At 46.0% G+C, this 13,148-nt stretch overlaps 2 protein-coding genes across 7 annotated transcripts in view; one reads left to right on the top strand and one right to left on the bottom strand.

Annotated features, from left to right (window-relative positions):
• The window catches only part of LGALS8 (galectin 8), a 31,601-nt gene extending 23,300 nt beyond the window's left edge, over positions 1-8,301 (top strand). For 3 of the 4 annotated variants that reach the window (XM_020911818.2, XM_020911817.2, XM_020911819.2), the window contains exons 7-11: positions 2,413-2,439; positions 2,560-2,682; positions 3,176-3,264; positions 4,197-4,362; positions 7,077-8,301. In XM_020911818.2, coding sequence (XP_020767477.1) covers positions 2,413-2,439; positions 2,560-2,682; positions 3,176-3,264; positions 4,197-4,362; positions 7,077-7,226 — 555 coding nt within the window. In that variant the 3' untranslated portion in view covers positions 7,227-8,301. The remainder of the gene's footprint in view (positions 1-2,412; positions 2,440-2,559; positions 2,683-3,175; positions 3,265-4,196; positions 4,363-7,076) is intronic. The other variant, XM_020911822.2, reaches the window with a different exon arrangement.
• A 1,688-nt stretch (positions 8,302-9,989) lies between these two features.
• HEATR1 (HEAT repeat containing 1) overlaps positions 9,990-13,148 on the bottom strand; it is a 48,717-nt gene continuing 45,558 nt past the window's right edge. For 2 of the 3 annotated variants that reach the window (XM_070471038.1, XM_070471039.1), the window contains exons 43-45: positions 12,739-12,897; positions 11,264-11,372; positions 9,990-10,291 (exon numbers count right to left, since the gene is read on the bottom strand). In XM_070471038.1, the coding sequence (XP_070327139.1) occupies positions 10,203-10,291; positions 11,264-11,372; positions 12,739-12,897 (357 nt within the window). In that variant the 3' untranslated portion in view covers positions 9,990-10,202. Of the gene's footprint in view, positions 10,292-11,263; positions 11,373-12,738; positions 12,898-13,148 lie in introns of those variants that run through there. The other variant, XM_070471040.1, reaches the window with a different exon arrangement.

Genomic DNA, 13,148 nt, shown 5'->3' with positions numbered 1-13,148 from the left:
ATGGATTTACATGAATTCCCCATCCCGGTCCCCCCTCCCACCTCCCTCTCCACCCGATCCCTCTGGGTCTTCCCAGTGCACCAGGCCCAAGCACTTGTCTCATGCACCCAACCTGGGCTGGTGATCTGTTTCACCCTAGATAATATACATGTTTCAATACTGTTCTCTTGAAACATCCCACCCTCTCCTTCTCCCAGAGTCCACAAGACTGTTCTATACATCTGAGTCTCTTTTTCTGTTTTGCATATAGGGTTATCGTTACCATCTTTCTAAATTCCGTATATATGTGTTAGTATACTGTAATGGTCTTTATCTTTCTGGCTTACTTCGCTCTGTATAATGGGTTCCAGTTTCAGCCATCTCATTAGAACTGATTCAAATGAATTCTTTTTAATGGCTGAGTAATATTCCATGGTGTATATGTACCACAGCTTCCTCATCCATTCGTCTGCTGATGGGCATCTAGGTTGCTTCCATGACCTGGCTATTATAAACAGTGCTGCGATGAACATTGGGGTGCACGTGTCTCTTTCAGATCTGGTTTCCTTGGTGTGTGTGCCCAGAAGTGGGATTGCTGGGTCATATGGCAGTTCTATTTCCAGCTTTTTAAGAAATCTCCACACTATTTTCCATAGTGGCTGTACTAATTTGCATTCCCACCAACAGTGTAAGAGGGTTCCCTTTTCTCCACACCCTCTCCAGCATTTATTGCTTGTAGACTTTTGGATAGCAGCCATCTTGACTGGCGTATAATGGTACCTCATTGTGGTTTTGATTTGCATTTCTCTGATAATGAGTGATGTTGAGCATCTTTTCATGTGTTTTTTTAGCCATCTGTATGTCTTCCTTGGAGAAATGTCTGTTTAGTTCTTTGGCCCATTTTTGGATTGGGTCATTTATCTTTCTGGAGTTGAGCTGGAGGAGTTGCTTGTATATTTTTGAGATTAATCCTTTGTCTGTTGCTTCGTTTGCTATTATTTTCTCCCAATCTGAGGGCTGTCTTTTCACCTTGCTTATAGTTTCCTTTCTTGTGCAAAAGCTTTTAAGTTTCATTAGGTCCCATTTGTTTATTTTTGCTTTTATTTCTAAAATTCTGGGATGTGGGTCATAGAGGATCCTGCTTTGATTTATGTCGGAGAGTGTTTTGCCTATGTTCTCCTCTAGGAGTTTGATAGTTTCTGGTCTTACATTTAGATCTTTAATCCATTTTGAGTTTATTTTTGTGTATGGTGTTAGAAAGTGTTCTAGTTTCATTCTTTTACAGGTGGTTGACCAGTTTTCCCAGCACCACTTGTTAAAGAGGTTGTCTTTTTTCCATTGTATATCCTTGCCTCCTTTGTCAAAGATAAGGTGACCATAGGTTCGTGGATTTATCTCTGGGCTTTCTATTCTGTTCCATTGATCTATATTTCTGTCTTTGTGCCAGTACCATACTGTCTTGATGACTGTGGCTTTGTAGTATAGTCTGAAGTCAGGCAGATTGATTCCTCCAGTTCCATTCTTCTTTCTCAGGATTACTTTGGGCTATTCGAGGTTTTTTGTATTTCCATACAAATTGTGAAATTATTTGTTCTAGTTCTGTGAAAAATACCGTTGGTAGTTTGATAGGGATTGCATTGAATCTATAGATTGCTTTGGGTAGTATAGCCATTTTGACAATATTGATTCTTCCAATCTATGAACACGGTATATTTCTCCATCTGTTTGTGTCCTCTTTGATTTCTTTCATCAGGAACACTTAGATTTTTAATATGAAACCATGTTTTTAATGTGAACACATATTTTTAATAATTAATATGCTGGAAGTTGAAAATTGAGGCATATACTCAGGGTGCCGGTTGTGTTAAGTCTTGCTGTTTAGACTCAGTGATCTGACCACTCCCCACCCATCTTAATGTACAAAGAACTCTTAGCTGCTGAGTAGGGCTGGCAGGAGGTATTTATACATAGTGAGCACAGCCAGTGAATCAGTAAACAACTTCCATGTTTCCGCTTGTTCCCCATGGAAACAAGTGCAGTTCAGACCTTTTAGCTGTTATTAGTGGAGACAAATGAGGTCTTAACTGATCTCAGCACGTTCATAAGTAGACTCTAATCTCAGTATCTGGGGTGCACCCTGGAAAGAAGTAAACCGTGTCTGACCCCACGTGTGGCCTCGGGAAGATGCTTAGCGCGCGGAGGAGTTACAGAATTGAGACGATCAATAGGACAGGCGGGCTGTCCCCGGCCTGCGTAGCTCTGAGCGCCCTGCACGTGTTCAGAAAGCACTGGCCCCTGCCTGTCCCCCCGCCCAGGGCCGGGCAGGCCCTGCTGTCCCAGTCGTACCGCCAGGAAGACCCGATTGCTCATGTTACACAGTCTGTTTCTTGCTTGTCTGTCACACACTCTCATTTTGTCTTTCTTTTCCAATAGGTACAAAAGTCTGGCGGGTCACAGCTTGTAAGTATTTTTGCTATATAACATGTGGAACCTTTTTATAAGTGTCCAGGAAATGAAGTTTAAACCTTGGAAGACGGCTTCACTTATTCCATACCTTATTGCAGAACTGTTTCCCTACAGCCTAGTAATAGAGGAGACATTTCTAAAATCGTCCCCAGAACTGTCTACACCAAGAGCAAAGGTTCGCCAGCCAATCACACTTTGACTTGCGCCAAAATACTACCTACCAACTGTTTGTCAAAGGTTTGAAGAGCCAAAATTTTCCTAATTCTGTGTAACGAGTTAAGTTTTAGTTAGCTGGTCGCATAACCTCCACCCTCAGTCCAAGCCCGAAGCAGCCACTTGGCGCTGGCATTGTGTGTCGTGGACGGAGAGCAGGTCCCTGAGCCCCGAGTGTGTTTCCGTAACTGCCCCCGCCTCGGCCGCCTCCCCTCCAGGCTGGACACAGAGCACGCGTCAGACCCCAGCCGAGGTGACGCCTCAGAGGGAGTGTCAGTCAGGGAGGCCCAGCTCCCCCCACACCCATTCACTTCATGGTCTGAAACAGCCTCACGGAGAGTCTGCTGGGAGCCGGCACAGTGCTAACGGCCGGGGGCCCACCTGGGACCCAGGCAGACTCATCTGTCCCTTCGCGGGGGTCACAGGGTCACGGCCTTTAAACATGTCCCAGTGTCTTCAGCCAGTTCTCCCCCGAGATCTCTGAGGTCGCCTGGCACTGACTGGGGTTTCTTTGCAGACTCTGCCGTTCTTAGCAAGGTTGAACTCCTCCATGGGCCCTGGACGGACTGTCGTCATAAAAGGAGAAGTAAATACAAATGCCAAAGGGTCAGTATCGTTAAGTGACCGTAAAAGTGCAGATGCTGCTGTGGGTGTCTCTTAAGGCTGTAACCCTGTCACAGCAGTCTCGTGAGGTGCAAGTCGGGCTAGCATCATAAGCTTCATTTGAAAAATAAGACAGTTAAAGCCAGAGGCAGTTTGACTGCTAAGGACAAGTTGCTGGCAGAGTCCTAGGCTTTTTGTGGCTACACAGGAGGGTGGCTTTTTGTCCATAAGGCACGCCCTTGCCTTGAGCTGCAGGGCAGCGTATGAGAGCCTATGTTTTGTCAGGACTTCTCTTGTCATGGGACTTACAAAATTCCTGCTTTTATAATCTTTTCCAGAGATGTCCAGAGTTCTGAAAGTTTGAAGTGAGAGCTATTTTCCCAGGTGGTGCTAGTGGTAAAGAACCTGCCTGCCACTGCAGGTGACATGGGGCTCAGCTTCAGTCCCTGGGTTGGGAAGATCCCCTGGAAAAGGAAATGGCAGCCTGCTCCAGTATTCTTGCCTGGAGAATCCCATGGACAGAGGAGCCTGGCGGGCTACAGTCCAAGGGGTCGCAGAGAGATGCGGCTGAGCACACACAGTACATACACTCTGGAGAACAGGACACTTGTAAATGTTTAGAGTGTTTCTCCTTTGGAGGGACCCTATTCCCGTGACAGATGTGATCTTTTGGGTCACTTATTCTAACCCATTCATTTCTTCCCAATCGGATTTATAGTCTTAAACACTGATCTTTAAGCTTTCCATATTTTTATTTTGCAAATAACATATTTATACCAATGTATACTGACTCACAATTTTAAATATCACCTTCACTGGCATTCCTGGGTCCTGGAGTCTACATGTGCTGTGTCATCAGCTTAATTCTTATTGTTAAAACTGCACCCCTCTCTTCTCCTTGGCTAATTAGTTTTTTTCTTTAATTCTCTCAATAGCTTTTCTGTTGACCTGCTATCAGGAAAATCCAAGGATATTGCTCTCCACTTGAACCCACGCCTGAATATGAAAGCATTTGTAAGAAATTCTTTCCTTCAGGAGGCCTGGGGAGAAGAAGAGAGAAATATTACCTGTTTCCCTTTTAGTCCTGGGATGTACTTTGAGGTGAGATGATTATCTTTTTTAAAACGAGATAGGAAAGAGAATCCTGGGGGCAGGGGTAGGATAAATTGTCCATCCTGGGCTTCCCTCATAGATCAGTTGGTAAGACTCCGCCTGCAATGCAGGAGACCCTGGTCGACTCCTGGGTCGGAAGACCCGCTGGAGAAGGGACAGGCCGCCCACTCCCGTCTTCTTGGGATTCCCTGTGGCTCAGCTGGTGCAGAATCCGCCTGCAGTGTGGGAGACCTGGGTTCGATCCCTGGGTTGGAAAGGTCTCCTGGAGAAGGGAGAGGCTACCGAATCCAGTACTCTGGCCTGGAAAATTCCATGGACTTTGTCCATGGGGCTGGAAAAAGTCAGACACGACCGAGCGACTTTCACTATTACGATCAAGTACAGCTTAACATGTGGAGTTTGTGTGTGGTTTTGTTTAGCTGGAGACTTATTTTGAATGCCGTTTTGTAACGTAGGTTAATCAGCATAAACGGCCAAGCCAGTCGAGTGCCACATTATTTACACTGGAATTATGTGACATGTGTTTTCATGATGACAGTTTCTGCGTAGCCCCTGTTAGTTAATAGGAACTCTAACAGGAACCTGGGCTCGGGGCTGAGTAGCATGTTGAGCCCTAAGTGGCCCCGAGGACGTGGGAGCTGAGCCTCCTTGCCCTGTCGTCTGGTCAACATGCAGCTGAGGTGTCAGCACTTCTGCCAAGCGGTCCTGCTTGTGTGCCTTCAGAGAAAGACACATGTAGACCATCCGGACTTGGAGCCCCCAGAGGTGGAGTATCACAGCACAGCCTCTCCCCAGGCGTGCCTCCAGGTGTCGGACGCCGCGTGGCCAGCCGGGCACCCTCACTAGCTCACGTGACTGACTCCTCATGTGGTCGCTGAGGGTCACTGATTCCGGTCATACCTCCGCATTTTAAACTGTCACGTGCTCTGAACAATTCTAGCTCGCCAGACTCCTCAGAGTTGCTGAAAGCATGAACATCAGGCTGAATATAAGGTGGCAATCTGACATTAGTTTTATTAATAGGTTCCAGTCTAAGGCATGCCCTGGCGTGTGTAGAGTAACAGAAATAAGCCAAGCACAGGTTCCCTGGAAGTGATGGATACTGGTTTGGGATTCAGAAGGATGTGGGTACACTGCGTTTTTCAGATGTTGTGGACGTATGGACAAGTCGCTGCGGTGGGAAGTGCGGCCCTGGGGTTGCTGACTTGGCAGGTGTCAGAGGTGTGGGTGATGTGGGTTCACTGAAGGAGCGGTGGATGCTCTGGAAGGTCGATTCTTGTGGTTGGTGACTGGGACTAGTGTCTTCTTTTTTGACCAGTTTGAGCCCCAAGTTTGGGACTACTGCATTAATGTGAAAGAGGACAATAATAAATTCTCTTAAATAATCTTTTCCTGGTTTTCTACTTCAGGAAGGGAAATTGACTTCATGTTGGATCATTGTGGTTTTTCGTGGTGCTAATTTTTTTCATTAAAAAATGTCTTTCGGTTCTTTAACTTCATCTGTGAGCTCTTGTTTTTTCATAAATTCAGTTGGCACAGTAATGTGTCCAGCAGGCTGTGGGCCACTTATCTCCCAGTTGTAACATGCTGGCTCTTCACTTGCTCTGATGCCCCATAGGAACCGTTTTCCCTTCTGAGCTTGTTGGGGTGGTGTGTCCTCTGTTCTGTGGAGACTGTTAAATGTCCATCACCAGAGAAGTCTTTCTGCCTGGTTCAAACTGGGGTTTCCACCATTGTTGTGAGCAGAGGACCCCCAGTCACGGAGAGCTCCCCCAGTTCTCTGCATCAGCCTTCTGACTTCATCTGTGTCAGTTATTGCTATCATCCATGGAATTTCCCCCTTCCTAATCTCCCCTAGCAGTCATTTCTACTAGTCCTACCAAAAGAAAAGACACTCAGTTTGCTGCTTTGAGGATCCAGACTTTGCACCTCCGTCTGCCTCTGGGGTGGGGGCAGAGAGCAAGGGGAGAACCATGGACTCGCCCCACGGGGCTCTGCAGTGAGGGTGGGGACGGGGCGGAGGGGGGGTGGCTGGACTGGCACAAGGAACATGGTAGCAGGGGAAAAGGTTGAGGTGTACGGGAGATTTAAAGGACAGCAGGCTCTTCTGTTAGCGCTGACGGGCTGACGCCAGTGATGACTCTGAACTGCCTCTCTCCCAGAATGCAGAGGTTCACAGAACAAGGAGCTTTGACCAGCGTTAGAGAAACAGTGTGCTGAGTGGGGTGGGGGTCCCGAGTCACCAGGCAGCGGTGCAGTCCCTGCCAGGTGCCCTGACCTGGGGTCCATATTTTCTGAGCTGCCCCAAACCCAAGTTTGAGGCAGAGAGGTGAGGACCCAAGCCCCTGGGTTCCTGGCCTGTGGGCACGAAGCAGCTCCCTCTTCTCCTTCGATTGAGTTCCCACGTGTCTCGAGGAGGGCGACTTCCCACTTCCCTGAGAGCTGGGGCAGGAGCAGGGGACGAGCGGCCAGTGGGCCTCAGGCCACAATAAAGTTCCAGGTACGTGAGAGTCACTTCCCTGAGTGGGACAAGACAGAAAGTGCCACCACCAGATACACTTTCATCAGAGCTTAGAAACCATGGCAGGGTGTCAGCGCTGGCAGGCTGGGAGAAGAACTAAATGGTGTATTTTTTAACATTGTGTGCAAGACACAAAAACTTCTAAAGCCTGGGGAACCACTCATGTGTGCTTTCCTTCCAGATGATAATTTACTGTGACGTGAGAGAATTCAAAGTCGCGGTAAACGGTGTCCACAGCCTGGAGTACAAGCACAGATTTAAGGATCTGAGTAAAATCGACACGCTGGAGATCGACGGTGACATCCACTTGGTGGAAGTGCGGAGCTGGTAGCTGACACGAGGGCAGCCAACGCTGAACTACAGCATGACCTCTGTAACACTGGCCTTGGTAAAACACATCTATCACGACATGCTTTATGTACATTGTTAAGTCCTTACATCCCGCTGGGTATCCTCAGTCCATGCTGCGCGCCGTGCCGAGCCCAGAGTGAGAAGACTGATGCGACAGTGGTCACAGCCATTGCTGTAACAGGCTTTCCTGCTCTCTCCTCTGCACCTTGACTGCCTCTTTTAAACCTACTTTGCGCTCAGCCAGTGTTTAGGAAGTGCCCACGGTAACAGAGAAAGCCAGCCTGCACTGAGCACTTATCTTGTCATGTGTGGTGGGAGCCAGGGACACACAGTGGGGCGCATACATTCCCTGTTCAACCAAGCTCTGGGCCACTGTTGCTCCCTCACACACCAGGGACTTAGAAGAATTACTCTATTAAATCACCTAAGGACACAAATTTATAGGTGACACTTCCTCCAGTGCTGGCTCAGGGTTTGATTGTATCCCATAATTGGGAGGATTGATGTTGATTTATGTCTGGAGATTTTCTTTAGCATGATAAATATCTAGCTTTGCTAGTTGTAAGCATTACCAAATGATTAACACTATGAAATCTAAACACAGCACAAAGATAAAGGCAAAAAGCAAAGCAAAACTGAACCAAATGATGTTGAAATTAACTTGACGTCAGTCTCAAGGCCACTGATGTCTGTACCAGTAAATGCATATTTTAGAATATTAGAGTTTCTGGTGAGCCAGAGGTCTCCTATGCACACACTCTACAAAGAGTGTAAGGTAGACAAGAGACGGTCTCAATTTGTAAAATGTCTGTGGGTAACAAAGCAGTGTCAAGATCAGATCTGATGACTGTTTATAAAGCAGGCCCTCTCAGAGAAGTAAGACACAGCAGCCGAGACCCGTGAGGAGGAGAGGGGCGCTTATTCGGTCCCTGATCAGTGCCAGACCAGCACTGCCTCTGCCCGTCTGAAGACGGGTCCATCGTCATTAGTGACAGAGATCAAAACATTGTTCTGCTTCTAGTGATTAAAATCTAAGCCTGTATCAGCAAGCTAAAGTGTTGCATTTCTGTAATTTTTGTCTATTATTCTTTGAAGCACATTGGCAGAAGTTCTTTGTAGAATTCTTACAGGTCAGATCTTGTTACAGGGAATTTCAGAGGTTTGTGAGAGGGGAGAGTTTAAAAAGCTAGATCAGTCGCCTCATTTTATCATGTTAAATTGCTGGGCTGAATTCTGCCAGGATTTGGGGCTATTTTCGTAACAGTTTGTGGTTAGGTGTTATTTGTATCCCTATATTGCAGAAAATACTATTACCAATCTTACTCCTAAAGGTGCTCAGTGTGGAAACTTCTAGCACTTATTCTTTTCCATCTTTTCATGTTACTTTATTATGCTGAGTCTCACCAAACTAAAAAAAAAAAAAAAAATGGTGGAGGTGGGGATACTGGGAAAGCTGTACAAGGCAAGAAAGGTCTAGAATCCCCAGGGTAGTTTTTTCCTTCAGAAAACATCAGAGAGCCTGGCAGAAACTGTGGCCCACTGAGAAAAAAAGAAAAGCCCACTCACCTTGTTTTAAGTCTTAAACCATAGTACATTTTCCTTTTATGTGGACAATAGTATGTCAGTTCTTTGATAGAGTAAATATAAAATCTTGAGATTGTTTTTAGAAAATAAGCTGTTAGCATTTATTAATAAACCCTGTTGTGACATTTCTTAAAGAGAAATATGCACTCCTAGCAAGCTCTGTCTCCAGACGCAAACCAGCCTTCTGCTTGTCACAATTCCACACTAAATTTCTATATTAAATTAGATCAAGGGCTTTCAGACTTTAACAGCTATAGAACAGTTCTTAGATGCCTTAAATTTTTAAAAGGCATCAATTAATGTCTTAAACAAAATAAAGGCAGATTTGTTTAATTCTGCTTGAGCGTTCACTTTCTAGCTTCACTATGACATGGTACAGAGATAAGAGAACTTTAAAGCTTTGAAGAAACTCTTTTCTTCACTTTTCCCTCCATTCGTGGCTGACTGCCAGTGGGAGTGTGAGCATGTCCACCTCTGCAGGGGCTCCTTCTGTTTCAGGGCCCTGGCTATTTGCAGGGTCATCGGGTGTGCTGGTTCTATAAACAGTCTATTGCCTCCACCACCCCACCCTGCCCCCAAGAGACTGAAGGATAAAGGAGAGATAGTCCAGAGTAGAAGATGCATTCCAGAACGACCTGCTCTATGGGGCATACACAAGACTGAAGTGTTATCCACCCAGAACGAAAAGTAAAAATCCAATGGCTTCAGGGCTGAAAGCATTCTTGTTGGGTCCTGAGTAACTCATTTTCTTGAAGTAAAGAGCTACTTTGAGTGAAATGCCTGACATGGACACCATGTACAAAAGCTTTCCTTTACCATGAACATTCAGGCTTTACAGTCCAATGAAGGTTAGCTTTGAATGGTAACATTAAACATGTATGTAGTGACAGTAACATCAATCAGAAGACTGTAATCAGTGCTGGGGCTTCCCCAATGGTTTATCAGTAAAAGAATCCACCTGTGATGTAGGAGACCTGGGTTTGATCCCCAGGGTTGGGGAGATCCCCTGCAGGAGAAAATGGCAACACACTCCAGTATTCTTGCCTGAAGAATCCCATGGAAAGAGAAGCCCGACGAGCGACAATCCAAAGGGTCCCAAAGACTGAGCAACTGAGCACACACTACACACACAATCAACGCTGAAAGAAACACAGCAGTCTGTATAAAAATACCACGTATCATTTACTCTCTGTAGGTTCTGTACAACTGGCAGGAAAGGCTTCTGTGGTCGCACAAATCAGGTGGGAATTTTGTAAAGAAGTCCAAGGAGGGTTAAGGCACCAAAAGTAATATGGTCCTGAACACCCAGAATAAAGATATGAAAAAGCAGTCTGACCTCTGAACAGAGTATGAAATGCCCAAACCCAGAATTTCAGAAGTAGCTCTGGAGAGGCTCTCCCAGGATGGTTTCCAGCTGCTGGATGGTCTTCTGGCACTGGTGCTCCACCTCTTCACATTCATCTGAAAAAAAAAAATGAAAAGTCAGTCTTCCTGCCTCGGTTCTCATCAGCCTGGGTCTGCACATCCTGCTGTCGCTGCGAGTCCCTGAGTCAGGAGAGACGTGGAGCACAGTACTGAGGCGGAAGCCATCCTGGAAGTCCCTCCTGCCTTTCTCCTTCCTGCCTGCCTCCCCTTCTTACGGTCTTAGACTTGGGAAGCGGAGAGAGAGCCCAAACAGTGGTGCAAAAAGGAACACTGCAGACGCCTAGCAATGCTGCTCGGTAGTCATTCACACAGCCCCTCGCGGGGCGGGGGAACAAAGGTGCAGGCACCTGCCTTGGGATGCGCAGTGAAGGCCCAGTGTGAAAGCTCCGTCCTTGCCTCCGCCACCCCTGCTCCTTCTGTTCCATTTCCTGGGCTGCAGGTAGCACCGTGCTCACTGCTGTGTGTCCAGAGCTGCACAAACCTGGACGTCAACCCCAGTCCCACCTGTCACACTTGTTATCACATAGATTACTCAATCCTGTTAAAGCCCTGAGTTTTTTCCTTTATTGGAAAAAAAAGGGGGATAAGGGCATGTGCCTGGTGAGGATCAACGAGCTCACCCACACAGAGCACAGATAAGCGCTGGGCACCTAACAGTGCTGCTCCACTGCATCCTCAGTGGCCCTGCGTTTTGATAGAACAACCCTGCATCTGTGGACCAAAGTATTCAGTCACAGTCATGTATCAGGTTAAAGCAAACCATTATTATAGTCTGTACTGTCAGCAAAAAAACAAAGCTAAAGATAGTAAGGATTATGCTGTAAACACATCTCAAATGATGAGGAGGCGTTTGCTTTCTAACTGTTCCCTCCACCCCACTCAAAACAGGAGCTCAGCCTCCAGGCAGAAGGCTGGAGCCAAGAGCTCATCACAGTCTCTCCAAATGGGTACTCCCACCGGGCACATTCCCACAGAGGTTTAATTACTTCTTAAAAGTTTGGGAATTACCTTCCATCAATTCAGCTAAGAACGGAATGGATTCTGGTAACAAGACGATATAATTCTCTCTTAGTTTTTCAGCCAGTGCTAACACAGTTATCAGAGCAGCAAATCGAACCTGAAAAGACGATGAATCATTTTTTAAACACCAAAAAACTATTATAGCTATGTTTGTTAATTTATGATCTAACTTGAGACATGCTCTGAATTTTAAACTGTTATTTTACTCTCTCCATTCAAGCTTCATCTTAGCATACCAGTTCGTTTAACAGTTTGAGATCTGTTTTATAACACGGGCAACCTTGTAAGTCCGAGCCTTTCAATCTGTGTTCTAGTGCTGCAGGCCTTTCATGTGAATTTTTTATTTTGTAACATTTTCCTTAAAACAAACAAAGATAGTAAAAAAGCCACATGCAAACTCGAGTGTGTCATCAGATGTGACTGCACTGGAGCTGCTGGCTGGCCTGGCTGATGCCCACCTGGCGGGGGCATGCCCCCAGCCGCTGCAGGCAGGACTCCTGCCCTCAACCCCGACTGCGGTCACCGTGTGGTGGTGTAAGGGGCCACACCTTCCTCAGCCTGACTAGAATAGACACTCACTGTGTCGTAAATGTCCTAGTTTTGTTACTTAAAGATTGGAGTGCTGCTTACATGTCTTGTCTGTGACAAGGAACCCAAGCAGCTGTTTGCTTTCTTAGTGATTCACTCTGAAACAAAAGCCATGTTAGTCCTCTTTCTGGTTTGGGGTGATAGAAAGAATATCTGGATACAGCAAAGTGAGATGTTTAAAAAAACATCTGTTAACTGCCTATGTTCAATCAGGATTTTCCTGATCTGGTACAATCAAAACAACATATGTTACAATAAATCTAGTGCAGCAACTTTGTAAGAACCTACAATTTAAAATGTAGGGGTATACTAGAAGAGCCTCATTGTTTCCATTACTTCCAAAAAAATAAATGCTGTGAATTTCAACCAATCAGTCTATTAATAAAATTCTGCTTTGGTCTGTTTCATCCACTGAAATTCAGTGTAATAATCAGCTTGAGAAATGGTGATCCATCACTAGGACAGCTTGAAAACTTCAAACCTCCACACATCACTCACTCCCCCTGCCCACCCATGCTGATGCACATTATTCCATAAAGTCCTAGGCCTGAGATGTGTATACAACAGGGTAATACACTGCTCTAACTGAAAGGAATGTTCTGAGGACAAACACAGCATGCGTCTGGGAGTACAATGACATGTAAATGGTACTTAAGAAACACGAGGAATTAAAGTCTTTTCAATATTTAAAAGTATAAAGCATTTTAGTGGTCCTGTCTAACACACCATGGGTGTGGGAAGGACTGCTATTTATAAATGGCCTATAATGGAATTCAGATTTCTCAGGTTCAGTCTTCTGCCTGACACAGGCCAACCCCTGGTGCTAAACACAGCAGTGCAGGTCCTGAGCCCATGTGCACACCACGGCGCCTGACCTTGGGTGAGGAGTCCCTCGTCTTCAGCAGAATCTGGTAGTTAAGTGGTTTCCAAAGCGAGTCGTCTGCCATGGCCACTGAGAACTGTGCAAGGCATGGGATCAGGTGCTTTGTCACCCGTTCTTGGAACTTCTCTTCTCCTCCAAGCCTGTTTTCCAGCTGTTGACAGTGAGACAAGGACTGAGCAGTGGGTCTCTTGCTGTTTGGAAAAAACTCAATGTATATGGTATTTTACTATCCTTCCTAATATCAGCAGGCTCAAAAACCAGGTACTGCTTATTCTATTACTCTCTCTAGAGCAAATTTACCACCTTCGAGGAACTCAAGTGGAATCACAGCCCACAGCTTCACCCCTTTCCCTCTGCAGAAACTCAGAGAAGAGCAGCCAAACCCTTACACATTCTCAAGAA

Source organism: Odocoileus virginianus, chromosome 7 (genome assembly GCF_023699985.2).
Source record: "Odocoileus virginianus isolate 20LAN1187 ecotype Illinois chromosome 7, Ovbor_1.2, whole genome shotgun sequence".
In the NCBI taxonomy this organism is placed as follows: Eukaryota; Metazoa; Chordata; class Mammalia; order Artiodactyla; family Cervidae; genus Odocoileus; species Odocoileus virginianus.
Note: the sequence above shows the minus strand (reverse complement) of the source record. Positions and strands in the feature narration are given on the sequence as shown.